General features: G+C 38.6%; 1 protein-coding gene across 1 annotated transcript; it reads right to left on the reverse strand.

The window, feature by feature from the left end:
• Positions 1-494: 494 nt before the first annotated feature.
• Positions 495-19,024, reverse strand: cops2 (COP9 signalosome subunit 2). The gene is made up of 14 exons (XM_088413930.1): positions 18,894-19,024; positions 9,701-9,923; positions 9,181-9,294; positions 9,018-9,095; positions 8,807-8,932; positions 7,309-7,398; positions 7,140-7,217; positions 5,196-5,370; positions 4,926-5,104; positions 4,743-4,795; positions 4,153-4,250; positions 3,995-4,077; positions 3,410-3,468; positions 495-957 (listed from the first exon to the last, which is right to left on the reverse strand). Exons 2-14 carry the CDS (start codon positions 9,752-9,754, stop codon positions 813-815), a joined length of 1,332 nt encoding a protein of 443 aa, XP_088270056.1. The 5' UTR covers positions 9,755-9,923; positions 18,894-19,024; the 3' UTR covers positions 495-812.
• Between the last annotated feature and the right edge of the window lie 2,879 nt (positions 19,025-21,903).

A 21,903-nucleotide genomic window follows, 5' to 3' on the forward strand; every position in this document is an offset into this window, starting at 1 on the left:
CCACTTGTGGCTTTGTTGTTAATCAGTATCTTTGCGATATAATTCCTTTTTGATATCCATCTTAGGATCTAAGTACTCGTTTAGTCTTCGTCCGTCCTTGTGAAATAATTCTATGTCAAATGGTGAAGCAACTTTACACTCAGTCTTTTGACCATTTTTTTTCTAATATTGAATTGATTTACGAGTGAGAACAAAGAGGACGCTACTTATAGTAACTTTGACCTTTATGACGATTCAGTATCCTTGATGTACTACTTATGTGACCTGGGCAGTCAATGCGACTATTACTACTAAAAATGTATCATCAAAGGTAGTATGGGTAGCATGCAGTTGTTACATGGTATTCCAAAGTTGCACTACCAGTAATGCCTAAGTGCATGTTAGCACATGGACCATAAGCCGGATATCCAGGATATCAAAAAATGCTCAAAGGGCTTTCCACGGTTACGTGTGTCTCTGTCATGATGAAAATACTGCATTGCAAGTTCAACCAATTAAGTGCTGACAGGAGTTTATTACCGACAGGCAACAGTATACATTAAAATACTGTGTATGTCTTCCCATACACATTTGTACAACCAATATATCTGCACATGGAAGAATCTGCCAATCTGGTACATGAAAAACAAGTGTCAGTGATTTCCTTTCATCAGGACAAAACAACACATTCTCGGGGCTCTCCTTGAAAATCGGTGGCGTTTTTCAAAACGTGCGGCGTCTCTCTCGTGTCCGAAGCATGGTAGCATACTTGATGGATGTATTCAAACATGCCATTTTCCTTGTCTCTTGCTTTTTTTTTTCTTGCAGTGGCATCATGTGAGCTTGCTCACAATGGCCTGGTTGAGAGAGTTCAGCTGATTAGTCCATTTGTCTAAAGCTGTGTAGCGAGCCCCTCCCCTTTTCTGGTAGTCGAGTTCTAGTAGTTGGTTGACTTGGTCGATTCGTCCGTGGATTGTGCTGAGAACACAAATACATAGTTAAAGAACTGCAATACATACAGTAGTCACATGTTTTGTCAGGTGAGAGCATAGTGATTCCTTGTTTGGCCCAATATAATAATACAGGAATCATAATGCCTCACTTTTAAAAAGCACTTCTCTCATAATTCTGACAGATATGGAATATTGCTACAAAGTAGACAAATGTAAAAAATATAACGGGGAAAAAAAGTGAGTGCTTCATAGATATCCATCCGTCCGTCCGTCCGTAGATTGACCGGTAAATCTCTTTACCATGACAGACCGGTATAGAGTACGCACCGACACTGCACCCATCCACCTGTCGATCTCTCGTTCCATCTTACCCTCCACTCGTGAACAAGAATATTACTAATTCCTCCACTTGGTGCAGGACCTCATCTGCTACCCAGAGAGGGCACTCCACCCTTTTCCGACTGAGGACCATTGTCTCAGATTTGGAGGTGCTGATCTTTATCCCAGCCGCTTCACATTCAGCTGCAAACCACTCAAAAAAGAGATGGAGATCACTGTCTGAAGAAGCAAACGGCACCACATCATCCGCATGTAGCAGAGATGCAATGCTGAGACTCCCAAACCGGACCCCCTCAGCGCTTCAGCTGCGCCTAGAAATTCTGTCCATAAAGGTAATGACAAAATCGGTGACAAAGGGCAGCCCGGAAACAGACTCGACTTACTGCCGGCAATGCGGACCAAACTGACATCGGTGGTGCAGGGACCGAACAACCCGTATCAAGGCGTTTGGTACCCCGTTCTCTCGAAGCAGCCGCCACAGAAGTCCCCGAGGGACACGGTTGAATGTCTCCTCCAAACCCACAAAACCCATGTAGGCTGGATGGGCGAACTCCCATGTATCCTCGAGGATCTTGCCAAGGGTGTAGAGCTGGTTTTCCATAGCCTCACCAAACTCCTCCCACACCCACGTTTTTGCCTCAGTGACCACCGAAGCTGCGCATCGCTTGGCTCTGGAGTCCCACAGGTCAAAAAGGCCCAAGAGGGTTCATTCTTCAGCTTGACACCATCCCTTACAGCGGGTTCGGTAATTGCCGGCACGACAAGCACCGGCCACCTTACGGCCACAACTCCGAACAGCCGCCTCGACAATGGAGGCGCGGAACATGGTCCACCCAGACTCAATGTCCCCTGCCTCCCCCGGCACGTAGGAGAAATTATAACGGAGGTGGGAGTTGAAACTCCCTCTGACAGGATACTCTGCCAGACGTTCCAAGCAGACCCTGACGATACATTTAGGCTTGCCAGGTCTGACCGGCATCCTCCCCAACCATCGGAGCCAACACACCATCGGGTGGTGATCAGTTGACAGCTCCGCCCATCTCTTCGCCCGAGTGTCCAAAACATTTGGCCGCAAATCCGATGATACGACCACAAAGTCGATCGTCAAACTGCGGCCTAGGGTGTCCTCGTGCGGTGGTGTCATAGATCTCAAAGGGGAAAAAATATCCTGGTCACAGTTTTTTTGTTTTTGATCCCCCAAAAAGGCATTTGAAAAAGTGTGTGTAGAACTTTGATATGCACTGTATGCACTTGGAGAGTAATTTCATGTATTTCATTTCGGTCATGTCAGGCAGTTCTATGAGCCCCGAATGACTGCCAGATGCAGTGCTTAAAGCACTGACCAATCCCTTTGAGCAACAGTCTCCATTTAGATTGAGAGAATGAAGGAATGAAAACAGTTCTAATTCTACTACATTGACTCATTTGACTTCAGGCAACAAATAACAATGTTTTAGTTTGTTTTTGAATCTGCGTCCCTTTATAAAAAAATAGTTTTTTTAATTATTTTTTTTCAAATTGACTGTGGCAAAATGCTTGAATTACTTTTCTATGATTCCGTTACTGGTTTGATACCTAATATGTTATTAAGTAAAATGTTGACGAACGTTTTCTAAGTAGCAAATGTTTGTAACTGTCCTATTTTGATTTAATACAATAATACATCTAAAATATTTATGTTACGATACAGGATAAAGGCTAAAATTCAGAGCAGTTGCACCATAGAGCCTCTAAATGATTAATCATCAGAAGAGTTTTTTTGTCAACAAAAATGTATTAACTGTCAAAGCAAGTTCAAACAGTGTTGAGCGCAAATAATTTACACAAGTGTTAAATGTAAACAAGTCTTTTCACATCCTCCCACTCATGCAACAAGCAAAATTTGTACCGAAATTACAACACTTCTGGGAAAATTAAACAGTTTTGCCGTAAGTTAATTCCACCTAGTTCTCGTAAGGACTGACAAATCAAACTATGAGGAACTAAAAAAGGTAATTAATAGAAAATGACTGAGTTTGTTTATTGGAATATAGTTGATTGCAGAGGCATGGATGTTTTATCTGGCCAAGTGTTTCATGCTAAAACCTGTGCCAAAATTGAAATTGATTATCTTTTTCTGTGGCAAAGATGACACATACTTATCCAAAATACACTGCACCAGCAGACTCTCCACATCACAAACGTCAATATTCAGCTCCTGAAACACAAAGCAAAGAGGCAGTTGTTAGTCTGCAGTTCGATTAGTAGATGGGAATAAAATTGAGTTTGCATTTACAACTGGGACAATGACGTTGTCCTTTTTCCCCCCCGGTGTAGCGCCACAGTTGCCAACATTATCAACGCGTATGGAATCAAATACATTCAGAATGGAAAGATGCGTCTTCCAATTCAAATGCGGCATTGAGGTTGATATAATGACCAACTATAATTGGCAGCATTTCAGTATCTGCAGTAGTACGTAGAATAAATCTTTGCTTAGTACACTTAAACAAATATTTCACGAATAAATAAAGCTTGCTCTGTGCACGCAAGCAGAGAGACAACGAGCAAACTCCCTAAAAGAGGACAAGAACAGAATCTCATCCCAAAACTTAGAACTCTGAGGCAGCTTTGCTAAACACTGGTCCACCCTGCTGCTACTTCTATTTGTTACATAGGAGAGGTACTTGTTTTGACAAAACACATAACATTTCAAAACCAGAAGTATGAGGCACCAGTCTTACCTTAGAAATGAAAGGGATGTGTATTCTTGTGTATGGTTTGATGAGTTTGATAAGCACTTGAGTTCTAATATTACGCAGCAGCTCTGTAAAATGAACAAATAAATAAATGAATAAATGTATGTTTACGGCCATCGCCAACAGTCAACGTCACCACTTACCTTCTATGTGCTCTCTGATAAAGGGGTCGTCCATGATGTTACTGTGATTTGTTTTCAAGATTTTTTCAAATTCTGTGATGTCATTGTTCTGATAGGCGCTGGGGAGTGGTCAAACAATAAATTTATTAAAACAATTCTTAGATGTCAAAAGCTGTCAATCATGATGCGTGGATTAATGCTCACACAAAATACAAAACGCCATATTGACTGGCTGATTGACTAAAAAATAAGTATGCATTTTTTTTGTTCGCAATGCTGCAATTTTAAGCATTGTTTTATTTTAAAAGTTGATATTATTTGGGAAAGATAAGTTGAGTGACATGACTTTTAAATTATGAGAGTGGTCATAAAATATATTAAACTTGTAAATCTAAACACCGCTGCAACTTCCTCGACACCAAAATATCATCAGATGACTTTTTCAGGAGATAACAGATGATATGGTTTAAATTAACTAAATATTCTATGACTTCCAATCCGCAAATGAGCAGCCTGCATTTACAATTTCCAAAACATTATGTGAAAATACAGCACTTGTATTAAAATGTGACTCACAAGGACTGAATGAAGTAACAAAACAAGATTCTTACCTTACTAAATTTGTCATTGCTAATATCTCTGGATCGTTTTTATATGGTTTGGCCTTTGGGGGACAAAAAGGTAAATATTAGCATTTCGAAATCACAGACTATAATTCTGTTTTCAAGACAAAATAAAATGAACATCAGTTATGAGCTCATTTTCTAAAGGGTACATTAAGTGAAACGTCACACCTCTTGCGAGTCAAAAGGATTGATTCCAGACTTCATTAACATGTTGGCAAGCACTAAGTACTTCAGACACGTCGTCCTTCTTGGGCTTCCAGACTCGTCATAGTTTTTAAAGGCCTCAAAGAAGTCCGTGTGAGCTTTCTCAAACTCTCCCTCTCTCAGATGCATTTTCCCACCGCATTCTGATCAGGACCAAACAAGCACACGTTATTTCTCAGACAGACGCTTTGGTAATAGAAAATGCAGCGGGTAGCTAAATACACAACTGCTTACCTCGGATAACGCCCATTATAAGTGGATGAGGAATGGCAGACTTAATGTGAAGTGACTGTTCGTATAGAGCTTTCAATTTCTTGTTGTTTTTTTGTGCTGTGTACATTTGAATTTCCAGAGCGTAGATCTCCAACAACTGCGTGCCTTTCTTCAGGTCATCCTCTCCATCGTCTGTCTGTGACCAACACAAAAATAAGAATGAGCACTCAGGGCACAACCACACTCACTCTGCAAAAATTCACAGCTACAAAAAAAATATTGTCAAATCTAACAGAGAACAACACAAGATGTGCTGCTATATGGTCGCGTATCATATTTTAAATCTGTCTGAATTCCATTACAACAGCAGTGTGGATCAACTAGACACGGCACTCCTACTGTTGTGCAATTTACTTTCAAAACACATTTCAAATTACTACTTACTTACATTTGTTCCTTTACAAAATGACTGTCTCTGCAAAGCAGTGATTCTTAACATGGGTACGATCGAACACTAAGGGCTTGGTGTGTTGATCTCGGATTCGACGGAGCCTTCGGTGAGGAGGTCAAGACGCACCCGATCTTATGGCTTCAAATGATCACGTTACACCGCGTGGAAAATCAGTGCTGCAGGGAATTTCGTGCGCTTAGTATTCAGCGCGTGACTTACATTTTAGTCTGTTGTGATTCCTTTCTGAAGATTTTAATCCATACTATGTCGAGCAAAATAAAAAAAAAAAAAAGGAAAGTAGCTGGAAGAAAACGTACATCATAGATTCACATGTATCACGGAACATGATTTGCAATGCCAAGTTGAGCCAGTATACCATTAAAAATAAATAAATAAAAACCATGTAACCGTGTCTTGAATTTGTAAAAAATAAAATAATTTTATTTTTCACTCAAAAAAGGTTTGGTGAATGCGCATGAAACTGGTGGGATTCAGTACATCCAACAAGGTTAACCACTGCTGTAAAGTATGAATTAAGATAACAGAGACTGACATGAAATATGTAGTGAAGTTTTTTACTTTTTAGTTTGATTAATATAATTATTTAATAATGATTTCTACATTTTTAAAGGAAATAATGGTTTTGACATTCAAGACAGATCAGTAACTCGTTTTTTTACTGCATTATGCCTAAATACATTTACAAATTGTATGATTGTAACATCACCCAATAAACTTACCTAGCCACTTACCCAGTTTAAAGCAAACAGATAACGCAAAGGTTCCAACTGCATGTTATAATGGTTTAAATCTTTTTTAGTCCAGTATAGTACATTGGTTGAGTAAAGTTTTGTTGTATTAAACGTTTTAATACAATATATTAGTGAGTAATCTTTAAGTAGTTTATTTTCACACATGTACTACAGTACAAGTTGGAACATTTATGTGCAACATGTTAAATTAATCAATACTTAAGGGGGGTTGTATTTTATTTTATTATTATTAAATGCAGTGTTAATGTCATGCTGATACGCAGTTCAGGGCATTGCTTAAACCCAGGTTCCAACTGCATGTTATAATGGTTTAAATCTTTCTTTTTAGTCCAGTATAGTACATTGGTTGAGTAAAGTTTTGTCGTATTAAACGTTTTAATACAATACATTAGTGAGTAATCTTTAAGTAGTTTATTTTCACACATGTACTACAGTACAAGTTGGAACATTTATGTGCAACATGTTAAATTAATCATTACTTAAGGGGGGTTGTATTTTATTTTATTATTATTAAATGCAGTGTTAATGTCATGCTGATACGCAGTTCAGGGCATTGCTTAAACCCAGGTTGCTGTTGAAAAATATAAAATCTATTTATTCTTATAAACATGTCCTCAAGAATTCTTATGTTTTGAATAATAGTTGTATAGCTGATGCAATTCAGAGAGAAAGTATTTCTATTCAATTTGTAAGGGCGTGCAACAATGACATAAATAGCTCTAATGCAGTGAGTCTGGTTACCTGACATGATTGGTGTAATTGCCTCAGGATCTTCTGCAACTTTCCATACTCTTCTCTCTCAAGGTACAACTTCCCCAGCTAGAGGCACAGAATATTACATGACAGTTCGCATATTTAAGTAAAAAAGTAAACTGTGATAAGGTTGCGCTGCAGAATAATCTTTAGGTACCTTAGTGTTAGTTTTAAACCAAAGTCTGTCATTTTTAGCATCTTTTAAAGCGTCCAGAGTAGTTTCATAGAACTCTTGTAGTAAGTCCATCTGTCAACACAGGAAAGACACTTCAGAATATAAAACAGCGACACACATGCACGCACAAAATGGTGCCTTGAGAATTTATGTAACTCTTTCTGTGACCACTTGTAACTCTTTTGCTGATGAAATTAATAGAAACTTCAAGAATCTGTTCCAGTCCCCCAAAATAAACAAAAAAATATTTACACTAAATTGCAATGGAATAATAGCATTCAACAATATCTTACTGAAGAAAATCATACAGGAATGCCAAATATAATTAGGGCTGGGCAATAATTCATCATCAATATGATAGGCAAAGGATCAATATCATTATAAAATGCCTCCAAAAAAATGCTCAGCAGGGTGTGGGGGGGGGGGGGGGGGGGGATAATAAAAAATCATCAATCAACATCCCGTGTGCTGTAGGCAGACACTCCAGTATGACCTTAGATTTGTGCTACAGTTACAAGCACTTAAAAGGAACTTTAGAGCACAAAGGCATGTTTTGCTTGTCGGCCAAAAGTGTGCTCGCAAAGAAGCTGCAAGCACTTAGGTGCTGCGTATTCTTACAAATCAAAGCATGGCTTAACCTTGTTTAAATAAACGCTAATAATTCCAGGACCTACAGATGGATGCAAAGTCTGAAAGTCAATTAGTTCCCTCTCTTTGATGTGCTCATTCCAGCAGGTAATGAGCCAGCTCCAGTGCTTATCAGCATGAAGTTACAATCAGTTAAAACAAATAATATATCCTTTAGCTTTAAGAAGCTCCCTGACAAGTTAAAAAAAAAAAAAAAAAACCTTGAAACAATTTGTCAACTGTAATGCATGCACACCCTGAGAGTATTAATTTACAATACTAACATTGCACGAACAAGATATGAAAGTTAATGTCTCTGTCAACAATTGGGTATCAGATCTTCTGAATATTTTTTTTTTTTTTTTTAGGAAAGTATTGTATCGACTGGAGTAGTGGCTGAAGCAGTATATACAGCAGTGGGACCTGACAAGACATGGTCAGAATGTCAAGATTACACACCCTGGGCCTTCCAAGGCAGTTACACCTGTGAGTCATCTTCTGTCTATGTGTGTTGCACCACCGTTTGTGTTCAAACATGCATTACTGAAAGTACTACAACCACCATAAAAATGCTATTTGCAAACCTGTCTATCCATTTTGCATTGTTTGATAGAATGATGCTAAACGGACTATCAAGAGGCAAATCTGCATAGTTGTTATGCATACAAAACATGTGATTCTCATTATTTAAAGTTCAGTTTGAAAGCAAACTTCAACTTGAAGCTCATCATTTACCCTCTGACAAACTGTGGCTTGCAGTGACGTGAGTTACCCTATCATCATACAGCAGCTGTATCCCAAGTAATTAACTGTCAGATAAACTTGGTTCTGTATTTGTTTCATTAAATTGCACCTGTTTGGAGGTTGAGATGTAGTCCAGAATAGAGTTGATGGACTTTTCTGAGTAGTTCCTGGTGACTGCACTTCTTATGTATGTCAGCAACTGTTTGTATCTGTTCATCATCTCTGGGAAATTAGTCTGCCGTAAGATATATCATAACAGTAATTTAGACCAGGCATAGTAATATCAGCTACATGTAACAGGTCAGGGTGAGGCTACTTACCAGCTTAAAGTTGATTTTAATCATCTGTTTCAGCGCCTTGAACCCCCATTCGCCTTTCTCGCCTTCTAATTCCAATACCTGATGATGACAACATAACAGCAAATAGCATCTGTTACAATCACGTGTGTGGCTGTAGAAAACATTGTATTGAGGAGGACTCCACCTTTTGGAAACTGCTGAGTGCTGCTTTGGGATCATCCTCCTTCAATGCTTTGGAGTTGTAGTACTGGTTCTCCAGGTCAACATTTGGCTCTGAATTGCTGTCTTCTGAGTATTCCTGAATGATAGTACATGTGCACCATTACAAACTCCAAAAGTTCGAGTTGCAAGCTAACTCAAGTTCAGGGAAGCAAAGCATAACATGATCTCCTGTGGTATTCTGCTACCACGAGCGTCTGCTAAAGTTAGCCGACGAATTTGCTAACTAGCCGGCTCTGATGCAGCGTTTTAATCAGAGCATTTTCAGAATGCATGCAAGTTTCACGAAACTATGCCACAATGTTGCTGTTTATTTTTGTTAGCTCTATAGTGCTGAGGATGTGAGTGTGTGTGTGGCCAGGCACTAGAGTATATTAGCCCAAAGAGCTAACTACGAGGCTAAAGCTAGCTAGCCCGCATTATCGCTGCTTCCCAGTTCCGCCAAAGATAAAAGTCAAGAGTTTGGTCATTTTAGGTGGAAATACCAGGTCGTAGTCCTCTTCGTCGTCACACATGAAATCGTCCTCCATGTCAGACATTATGATAGTCCTTGTTGTCCTTGTTCAGAGACGAATAGTTGGCCGGCCTGTGGTGTGTTTTGCGGCGATGGGGAGGAGCTGGTGTGTCCGGGTGGCAGCGAGGTACCGCTGACCACTTCCGGTCGCAAGATAGCGCTATTGTATCGCTTCTCCATCATGCTCTCGAAACCTGTTGATTACGTATATGAAATCAATGAATCGCTACAGGGGACACCACATTTTAATCCAGCATGTAAAAGAACATTTTAAAAACAAAACACGTATTAGTTGAAGCTTACATTCAAAATATACGTTAACGCCTGTAGTGAACCAAAAATGCAACCTTCTATTTTTATTTTTGGTCATTTTATCGCGTAGCGCATGCAGTCAGCTGTTAAACGTCAGCCAAAAAGGAACATTTTTTTCACTTAAAAACGTAAACTATTAGGCATTTTGGCATGATAATAGAAAATCCATGTTTTTGCATAATAATGGCAAATTAGAATCTTTATTTTATTTAAGGTGATTCTTATTGCTCAGTACGCCACAGATGTACACGTCCCGTTCAAGTTTAGAATTGCATTTCAAAAACAAACTATGTGTTGCAAATCAAAACCTTGCTACTTCTACACAGTCACTGAGAGCCACAGCAGATGCATGGCCACTTGTTCCGGAGTTGTAGGTTACAGACTTCTGATTTAATGTCATTGACTACAGTGTTTCCTAAACGTTTTTGAAGCAAAGCACATATTTTACATTAAATAATAAATCTTAAAGCAACCTACCAACCTACAAACAAAAATGGCACAAAATAGATGTTAGTAGTGCATGATACTGCAAGATTCTGTATTGATTTGATGCCAAGTAAATGTGGGCCAGTATCACAGGCTTGTTTGTTTTAGGCATAAAATATACTCATGGGACATTATCTCTTAGGATGAAAATGAAAACACTTGCAGATAATTATAGAAATTATGGTTCGCATTTTGATATTCATCTGTTTCCTCTAGAACAGTGCTTCTTAATTATATTTTGCTAAGGCTCCACTGAGAAAGAGACAACTTTTCATGCCACCCCGCCCCTCCACGCAATGCACTGACTATAAGCTTATTAGATATAAGTACAATTGTAAAATTGGGTAACTATTGTGAAACTGTATCCTTTTAAGATTAACAAAAGAGAAAAAACAATATACTGTAAATTAACTTTCAACATCTGTTAATTATTTTTTACAGTGCTTATACAGGTTACAGCTTAGTCTAAAACTGAAAAAAAAGTAACCATGTGCATCATAGTGCCTTAAGTTAAAAAAAAAAAAAAAAAAAAAATTATATTATTGCAATTAGACAAAGCCTTTTCCCTGGGGTCATCCGCGTCCCCCCGGCATCACCTCACACACCCCCAGGGGGGCCCGGCCAATTATTTGGGAAGTGCTGCTCTGGAACTACGTATTTTATTGAGAATGCACAATTAAATTAAGAAAAAAATAATAAAATGGAACAAGAATTCTGTGACCTAATAAATAGTATTCAAAATATCCAGTAGTACAATCATAATGGATGCAGTGCAAATACTTAAAATAAACATATTACAGTGCTTCAAGTAACAGCATGACCATCATGTAAAACTGTTAAAAAGCGGAGAAAAATAAAATACAGGATTCTCTTAATTGCAACAAGGTAAATCTAATGATATACACCATAGAGGATACATCATATCATATATTAGATGTTTTATATGTCAAATCTATTGTATATGTTGTTATATCGTAGAATACTAACACATTACATTATATATTGCAATGGTAAGATAATTATTTGTATTCGGTACCTGTATAGAAGTCACATGCATTTCTGTGATAAACATTTGTTCAGTTGAGAACGATTGCCGACAGCTTGAGTAAACTCACCTGTGGCCTCTTTTTCTGCTCTAACCACAAAAGCAATAGAATATCTCCTATCTTGTTGCGACATACCTGTTGAAGTGAGTTGAGAGCTTAATTTAAACAAAAGTAGTCCTTTTTCACCATCGTATGACATTTATAGGCAATATAAAGCAGATAATTGGTTTTCACTAAGTGCGGTAGGGCGTAGAGATTCAATGATTTCAGGGAAATTTTCCCATCCTAACTCCTCTTGTACATACTATACTACACACATTCCCAAAATTTAACCGAAATAATCACGTTTTGTCAACTGCTCCTCATCAGAGTTATATTCCTCTCTATTTTTATCAGCGTAGAGATTGCTGTGCTGAAAGTTCATGCAAACAGTAAAGTTGATGTCATCGGTTTATTGCAAAATATAACTGATGATTGTGAGTGATAAATACAAGTGTGTCATGCTATGAAGTGAATCGGGCTGTAATATTTACGAAATCCCATCATGAATTATAAACATTGGCGCGAGAGGGAAAAGTGTATCTACTGATCCCTCAGCTGACTTACATGTGCAAAAGCTTTCAAAATGTCCAAACTAATACTACTTGTATGGAAGTGTGTGCACATTGAGACTCCATGGCTGTCTTGCATTCACATAGAAACCAAAATATGTCTGCACACGCTGCAGACGTGCTCAGTACGTTCACGCCCTTTTGTTGCATGTGTGAGATGAGTCACTGAAGCGACTGCGTGCTTTGTGTCTGTCAACAAATCATTAATTAAAGTGCTGGTTCAATATACAGTCCAAATGAATGAGCAGCTTGTTTATGTTGTGTTTGTTTTTTTTTCCCTTTTTTCTTTCTGCAACAGGCAGATATCGCCACTCTACTTTGAAAATGACTTATCGCCTCAAATTAATCTGTCAACATACAAACAAGCTCAAAAGTGAATGAAATCCCCGCTTAAGGGAGATAAGATCATGTTGTGCTTCATCAGAAAATGATGATGCCATTCAGTCCATGGTAGGCAAAGGTGGGCCTTTTACATTTTGTCTGTCGTTTACTGTCCTGCCGGTACGTAGACCCCGTTCCGTCGTCATCAGCCTGTTGGTTTTAGAAGTTTACCCAGTAGACCCCCTTCCATCGTCATCGCCCTGTCGGTCTTGGAAGTTTACCCAATTTGTAATCAGCGGTCCTTAACAACATTTCCGTTATCACTTCCAGCAACAGAATGTTTGCTATAGAATATGTTGCCTGTCAAAAACTTGTTCATGTGAACACAATGTTGTTGTGCCTTAAAATAAATGAGCCAGATTGGTTAAAGCAACAAGATACCATCGATCTTAGAGTGGTGGCTCCCCATTTCTGAGCAGTCAAACGAACTGTAGCCATGAACTCAGTCCCATTTGTGGTTTGTGATGACTAAAATACCAAAAGAATTAGACATAATGATATCATCCAGAAGAGGAGAGGTGAAACTGTGAGAATTCATTATTGCTTAAGACCTTCAAACACGTCTAGTCAAGGCAGCACAGAGCAATAGAAAGTCCCAGCTGATGAGATAATGAGATGGCAATGTAACAGCTGCCCTTTTCTTATTCTTACATTTTAAATGTGATTGTCAGAAGTAGCATAAAAACATCGCCCCACCCGTGCCCTAATTCAATACAACTTGTAAAAACAAGCATGACGGAACCCTTCAAATATTTGACGTCTTTCCCCTAAAGCTACTAGCTCCTTATTTATCACATTTGCTGTCTGTTGTACTGCCACAGTGTCATCTGCCCTTCACTAAGATAGGACAGATTTACCATCAAGATGTAAACACAGTACACAATACATCCCCAATGGGAATTGGCGTGATAGTAAAATATTTATTTTATTTTATATTACTTAATTTTTTACCCCAATTAGGCATTTACTTGTGTGGTGTAAGCATGCACGCAGTTGACCATGAGGTGTTCTAAAGCAACTACAATAGTAAACTATCTGATAGGAATATGCATTTTCAGGTGCAGGCATGGTCAGCTAAAAATCTATGGCGTTATATTTGTGCCACAATTACGCGCGCGTGGAAAATATTTTGAGCGTTGAAAATAAAACTGAGCGAGCGAAAACAGATTTTGAGCGCAGAAAAAAAGTTCTTGAAAAGAAGTTTCTCGCTCAAAATTCCTTTCTGCTCGCTCGCAATAGCATTCTCGCGCTCAACATCTCGCTCTCGTTCGCGATACTCCTCCCTCCCTCGCTCAACATCGTGTTTGCTCAACATCGAGCTCTCGCTCGCTCGAGTCATCCTCTGCGCTCGCTCAGTTCTGCTCACGCGTTACGTTTGTGCCACAAAAGCAGCCAATCAGAGCTTGTAAAAGCACATTGATTGACAGCTTGGTATCCAATGAGATTGGTTGTTGTGTTCACCCGGAACGAGCATACGAGAGTGCGTCACATCGACGTGGGCGGGAGGGGTGGGCTTATATTATTAAAGTACAAAAACTAACAAGGTATTTCTGTCAAATGATACAATACAGTAATAATGATAATATTAAAAGTCATTCTCCAGCCCAAGTCCGTGTTGACGCACTCTCGTTTGCCCTTTTCAGGTGAACACAGGGCAAACAAGAGTGCGTCAACGGATAGCGTACAAGCAATCTCATTGGATACCAAGCTGTCAATCAAAGTGCTTTTACAAGCTCTGATTGGCTGGTTTTGTGGCACAAACGTAACGCGTGAGCAGAACTGAGCGAGCGCAGAGGACGACTCGAGTGAGCGAGAGCTCGATGTTGAGCAAACGCGATGTTGAGCGAGGGAGGGAGGAGTATCGCGAGTGAGAGCGAGAGGTTGAGCGAGAGAGGGCTATCCCGAGCGAGCAAAAAGGAATTTTGAGCGAGCAATTTCTTTTTCTGTGTTCAAACTCCATTGGCGCCCGCTCAAATTCTTATCATTACGCGCTCAATAGTTTTTTTCTTGCTCTCAAAATCTGTTTTCGCTCGCTCAGTTTGATTTTCTCCACTCCAATTTTTTTTTCGCGCGCTCGCAATTGTGGCACAAATATAACGCCATAAAAATCTGCATGTTGCAATTGTGCTGGGTAACTGTTGATTCAAATTAAAGGCTACACGTTCTAATATAGCAGGACAATGGCAACTACCGTACTGCAAAATAAGTCATACGCATGCTCCAAAAAATAATTGAGGAAACCCCAAAAATGTTGGAGAAAGATTTAAGGCAATAATAGCTCCACAATTCAGAATCACATAGACTTCAATTGTTGCATGTTTTCAGCAAACATGGATTTGGACTTTTTTATTTAGAACTAAATGTCTGAATTCACTTTTCATGTTTTTTAAATTATTCTTACAATTAATACAGAAACACTGGGGAATAAATGAGAAAATTAAAAACCCTATCATAACAACAAAACCAAGTTTAGGAATAAGCTTCACTGTGGATACAAATGGAATTACACTTGGCTCAATAAACTGTCATGTTTTCTTATTGAATAATTTCCCCTTAATATGAGTCAATGAGAATGCGTTTATGGCTGATAAGAATAAATGCTTGTTTTGTTACAGACTTAAGTGAAATTCTGTTTGATGCAAAGTTCTGTATCGCAGTGCTTGTCAAAATCCTTCCGATCACAAATGGTGTCTTGGTTACACAACACAAGGAATGACGCAGGTTGTTAAATCATAATCTTGCATGCTTACTTTCATAATAAAAAAGGGAACAAAGAAAAATGAACTCCATAAACACGTTTTTATCGTTTGTGGGCTAAGCGTTAGTTGAAGCACAACTAGTGACGTAAGTAAATGACACAATCAATAATCCATTGTCTATCGGAGGTAGCAGGCCTGTACTTCCACTGTGCAGCTCGTCTTTCATCCCAGCGGTCATCATAAAGATATCACATTCGTCCATTAGGGTCTGTTTTGTTTACGCCTCTACGAGTGATTGATTCGTTATGAACTGAGTCTCGTAACACAGAGCCATGTGAGATTTTTCCAGCCAGTCACAAATAGTAATGTTCCATTGCAAAAGGCTGAGGTTCACACTGAAAGATCACTTTGATATACTGTCTGTTTACAAGTGGCATGTTAAATGGCACCAAATTACAATTTTGGCAAAGAAAGAGGACTTTAAATGGGAAGGAAACATCTTGATCACAATGTGAGCAGGTCTTTTATGTCTTTTAAGCCTCGTCTTTATTTTGAGATTGTAAAATAAAAATTCCTTCAACACTTTAAAGTTTCCAGTGCTGTGGAATATTGATCAATGACAGTTATACAATAATGTAGAGTTTTGAATCCATGATAGTCAATCAAGCGATACGATCACAAAGGATGCTCCAATTTGTTACATATTTGCAAGGAACAACTATCCTGTAGCATTTTGAGTCAATTGTTTAGGGGAAGTGAGGACTTATGGGAAGAAGCTATTGGAATGCCTGCTGGTTTTTGTGTGCATGGATCAATCGCTGGAATAGGATGAGGATGTGGAGGGTCCAAGAGAATTACCATAATTCCCAAATATGACACACTCATGTATAGGACGCGTCCTTAAAGGGAGTACAGTATGTGTAATTCGCCCGTGGGAGCTTTAAGGGCATTAGGGTAAATGCAGCAATTCCCACTCCTCCTCCTGTCCGGGATAGTTAAAGGGACAATGTGTAAGGTTTAGACCGTTTTTCATTACGGACAGCAGGAGGTGCTGCATTTACCATTGTCCGTGGCGATAACAGACATGGCAGCCTCTGGAGGAGGGCCACCCCCCATGTGATATAATTTATGGATAACTAGACCTACGATTATCTTTAAAACATACTGTTGGTCGTTAAGAACACATTTATTTGCAAGTTTTTAAAATGTATAATAATTTATTTTTTTCTTTTTAATGAAAAATGATCTAAATCTTACACATTCATCCTTTAAGTTACCCTTTATGGGACGCACCCATACTTATGTGTCCTTAAAAAGTGTGTCTTATATTGGGGACTTTGTGGTATGCCTGCTATTGTTTTGGTTCTTGCAGCATCCAAGTATGAGTTAAAATCTATGTTTTTCTAAGACGATTTCTTTGAGTCGTCCAAAAACAGGTATGGCAGTCATTGAAGACAATGAATTGTCCTACGTGTGAATGACACTGTGTGACAACCAGTCCATGGAAATTTCTTAGCTATGAAAGTCAAGTAAAACATATTTGATTCATGTATAATCAACACCATTACATGAATATCTGTTTTGATTGTTGTCTACATGACGATAGTCTTAACTACTCTGACCACATATTTACATACAGGCAACAGGCTAGTGTTTATTATGTGTACCTTCACAGAAAGGGGCTGAGGATTGCCTTGTGTTTTTTTGTGTGGTTAGTTTCAAGGGTTGTCATGACCTGCAGAGAGGTCCCAAGAACTTTAAAACAGTAATCTAATATACAAATCCGGAGGTTTACAATCTGTAAAGGGTTAAAGGCGGCGGAGAAGAGGATTTACAAATGTCTCTGGGCACTTCCCACAACGGCGGGAATTCCACTCAGCCTCATCAATCTGGAGTTGTTTACCTCCAAAATGTGGGGGCATGGTGCAGTGTCTGTGTCAAAGTCAGTTTATGTGTGGTCAAAAGAACCTCCAGTTTCATAGGTTTGCAGCTTTGGGGTGGGGTGAACATGATCAGACTCCCTTTATGTGTGTGGTCACTTGACAACTAGAAAATATCAACGCATGCAAGCAAATAGACAAACATAGACACATGTACCAGGTTTTGAAAATTACAGCTTGGCATGCAAGCATTGAACAGATGGGTTGCTAATGACTGTTGTGCACAGTGCTCGTGTCTGTGTGTGTGCGTGTGTGTGTGTGTGTGTGTGTGTGTGTGTGTGTGTGTGTGTGTCCTACTTTTCTATGATATGTCCTCCATGCAACTCACAAGACCCCAAACTATAAGTCTGGCTTTCATTCGCTTTATGTCTTAACTGGCACCAGCTCGCAAGATGCAGGTGGTTAGGCAGGGAAAATAAAATCAAGTTTTATTGTAATCTGCACTTGCTTTTCATGTCAAGGGAGGGGAATCATCACTCGTCAAAAGAGATCCAAAGTCTGTTATTCTGGTGTTAAGTCCCTTTAATAAGTATCATTATCTGCCTATTCACAATGTTTGCATACCTTTTTGTTCACTAACAGAGCATAAAGTGATGAAAGTCTTTTATTACTTGAGACAAACAAATAATAACCCCCTTAGGAAAGCTTTTCAATTACATCAGTGTGATAGCGTGAGAGTTGGAGGTAGACTGCAACAGATCTGTTGTGATTGATGTCAAGGAGATGATTATTTTACAATGATCTAATGTAATGATCTAATATTTAAAAGTACTGTATATCGCTCGCTTTGCTCTCCTGTCATTAGAGGACAGTCATATACCCCATACTGAAAAATTGAAACGTTCAATGAGACAATGACTGTTGCAAAATAGCCATGTTTTAGATGAAACGTAAAACAATCGATGTTGTTACTTGCTTAAATTTTTATAGAATTCTGTAACAAAATACACGTTGTCTTCATACAGCAGTTATACTCCAGCTGCAACCTTTCTCTGAAGAAATATCATGGCTTTTTTATTGGCTAGTATAGAATTCTATCAACAGTGCCTTTTGCAACCTCATTGGCAAATGCCCTAATTTATAAAGTAACCATTTCACAAATGTTCCATTTATTTAGCATCACAATTTGACAAAAAAAGAAAAAAAAACCACTAATAATGCACTGGATTGCTTTTTATGATTATTTTGGGATGACCTGGAGAGAAAACTGAACAAAAACAAAAACAAAAAAAAATACAGTATCATATTTTATTAGTCTGTGCGAAAACACTCAACCTCAAGAGATCAAATCAACCACCTCTGAGAAACAAGTGATCAGTCTTAGTATCCCTCTGAAATCTTCTGAACGCTCTAGTTCACTTGATGAATTATTTACTTTGCTTTCCCATTTATTATTAACCGTTCATCTGGGTCCAACTAACACCTGGTAGCCAGAGACCTCTCAGGTTTAGCCTCTTCATGTAGACTAGGAGTGGCTCTACTCTGAGGAAACTCCTCACCTCATTTCTATGGGTGAGCCCAGAAAGCATTAGAAGATGGCCTCTTCCCACATGATCTCCCTGTGACCGTGTCCATTGGTTACATCACATAGCTAGCATGTTGTAGACCATCTGTGGGTCTTGCAGGAGAACCACTACCACTTTTAGGCAAAACCTACAAAACACCAAGAGGGAAATGATTATAGTGTACCAGTTGCAGCCTCCAGCATCCCACTGAAGTAGAGAGATGGTCCAAAACCATGTAGCCCCTCCTGAATCCAAGGGTTAAAGAATGGCCACTGTGCAGAATATTTTCCCAAGGAGACTGAAGTGTTTGATTGCCTAAAATATAGAACAAATACTTTAGTGCACCTTTCTTTAAAAAAAAACAAAAAACAAAGAGGACAACCTGGCTTCCCTGCTTCTAAGGGGGGACATTTTGAACCGGCATTGGCCAAGATAAATCCCAATAAAACATCAATCTAGTCAACATAAATATATAGTTTATATATATTTTATTTTAGATCATAGTAGTTTATATATATATGAATAAATATATATAGCATTATTGCATATATTGATTTGACGTTTAGGAAATCTTTTTTTTTTCAGTTTAGGCACTGGTAAAGTTGATGAAGCTTTGATGGGATTTCAAAACAAAAGTGTCTATTTTTTAAGAAAAAAACAACAACATTTTGGCAATCTGAAAATGTGATCAATAAGCATATGTTTTTTAGTTGGATGGAAGTTAGTGTCATTATAATTTGTTCATTATTATTTACGATAATAAAGCAATAATATATCCATTCACTCCTCCAAGACCATTTATAATTGGTATCTGAACACTGACCCTGAAAAAAAAACCATATTGGTCTATCTTTAATCAGAGGTACATTTCTGACATCCATACTACTGTATATTCACAAAATTCTGAAACAGTCATTTTCAGAGCGTGTTTTAAATACATTGAATTTGATATTATTTTTTCTAGAGGGTAACAACACAATGAGCAAATCGTTTTCACTTGATTGACATGCTCACAATGGCTCCGTTTGACGTTTTCCCCACATCAGGTCTCACGCACACCAAGTCCATTTCATAGAGCCAGCAATACAAATGAAATAGTATACCAAGTCACAATCCCATTTTCACACATTTACTTTTATTGCGAACTTCTTTGAACAGGCAGCCATCAGCAGATTTCTCAGGCAATGTTTGCGTGACCACACTTTATGCAAGTTGGATGAGTGAGTGTGGAACAGACAAAAGCGGGAAGCTTATGCACAGGACCTCCGTTACCTTAATCCTGTGCTGCATTCAAAAGTCTCTTTCAGACAAGCACGAGAGTAACTTCAGATGTATTGACGGCCTCTCTGAATTACATCACTTTGTGACGATGTCTTTGTTTGTGTGAAACCAAACACATCCATGTGAATAACATATGGGGAGCTGGCTGTAATTGAGCCATTGGTCTGGTAAGGCATGTTGAACTTCTGTTAGTCTCAATTTTCCCTGTCTCGCACGAAATCTCATCGATGATACTGCCATTGCTGTTGCACCCGTCCAAAAGTCTTACAATGTTGTCTTTTTGTCATATGCTATACAGAGAGCACATTTTGACCAACACAAGTATAATTGTTTTCAGATTCTTCAATATGAATCTGAGCCAGAAGTGAAAATGCAATGCAAACATGACCAAACATGTACATACTTCGTTATGATATAGCCTCATCTTTTTCAAAAAAGTATCATGGATGAAATTTTGGGATTCCTTTCAAATGTGTTTATTTCAAAATTGCAGAAGGAAGGTCAGTCATTTAAAAGTTATAGTTCATTATATTTTAGTAACTAATATTTAGTGATTTTTTGTAGATCAATAGTTAGCGATGGAATCATTTGGCGAACTAAACATGTTAAAAGAGTACGTTTTATCATTTAGGCTGTTACCTGTTGTATAAAGGTGAAAAGGCCTAGAGCCAAATTTGCTGGACATTAATCGAGTTTGTCATTATGCACATTTCCACATTTAACTTGATCGGCATCATTTTTGTTTTGTATTGCTCTTTTTAAGCATGTGGAGTCTTGTGATCAATAGTAGCTTGATACTGTCACTGCTAAGTACGCATTGCAATTAGGCAATGGCTTGATGATATCCTGGCCATATGCTTTAGTGAAGTTGCTGGTGGTGCATAGCCATGAATGGAAATGGATTATCAGGATCACACCAAAGATATACTGTATATTGTGCTGTCAAAACACATTTGCTATGGACTTCAAATTACATCTTAAGCGACTACGTAAACTCTTTCACATTCCACATAAGATTGACAGCTATAGGACTAAAAGATCTATTTTATGTTGGCTGGCAGTGAACAAGAGAAAAGCACAAAAAAACCCTCTGCAGGCCTCATCTATTCTCTGCTCGGCTATGCAGTGTGTTTCTCTGCGTAAAAGGGGCTATGCAGGTGTTTCTGCTGCCCGAAAATGGGCTGAAGCCAGTAAATCTGTACCAGGGGGTGGTCTCAGGATTTGACGTTGCCTTAATTGGAAGCAGACATTTTTGAGGTTTAGTCTCTATGTAACTACTGTTCAATAATGATTTACAAGTGTGTGATAAATTCGAAATTCTCACACACCATGTAAAAGCACATTTTCAAACAAGCCTCTCTTCCCTTGAAGGGGTTAACCTATGGAATTCCTCGCCCATTTGGCTAAGATTGTCTATTTTGTATTCCCATCTTTTCAATTACTATCATTCAAATAGGGGAACAATGTACTCCGCAGCGAATACAAAAAGAATGTCAGCAAGTCTGACAAGACAATAACATTGTGCTTTCCGCGTGACAAAGTTGAAATTCATAACCATGATTTAGAGCTCATATGATAAACCCATACACTTGATTGTTTCTTGTATATAATAAAATATTACTGGAAGGGGGTCTGGTCATCGTGTCAGGAATTGATGCAATATGTTATTGCAAAAATACTAGCCATGGCCAGAAAGCCTGCCATCACTTATGGATCCAATGAACGTACTAATTGCTGATATCAGCCTTTCTGCACTCATAAAAAAAAAAAAAATACTTTCAAAACAGGCCACAGACAGAATAAAACCAAGAATACTGTGGTTCAAGTTCACGCATAAACCCTTCAATACAGTACATATGGCTAACATGTATAAGTCTGAAATATACAGTAGTCTTTAAAAAATACTATCGACA

This window comes from Hippichthys cyanospilos, chromosome 4 (assembly GCF_059441005.1).
Source record: "Hippichthys cyanospilos isolate Australia breed blue-spotted pipefish chromosome 4, RoL_Hcya_1.0, whole genome shotgun sequence".
Classification (NCBI taxonomy): Eukaryota; Metazoa; Chordata; class Actinopteri; order Syngnathiformes; family Syngnathidae; genus Hippichthys; species Hippichthys cyanospilos.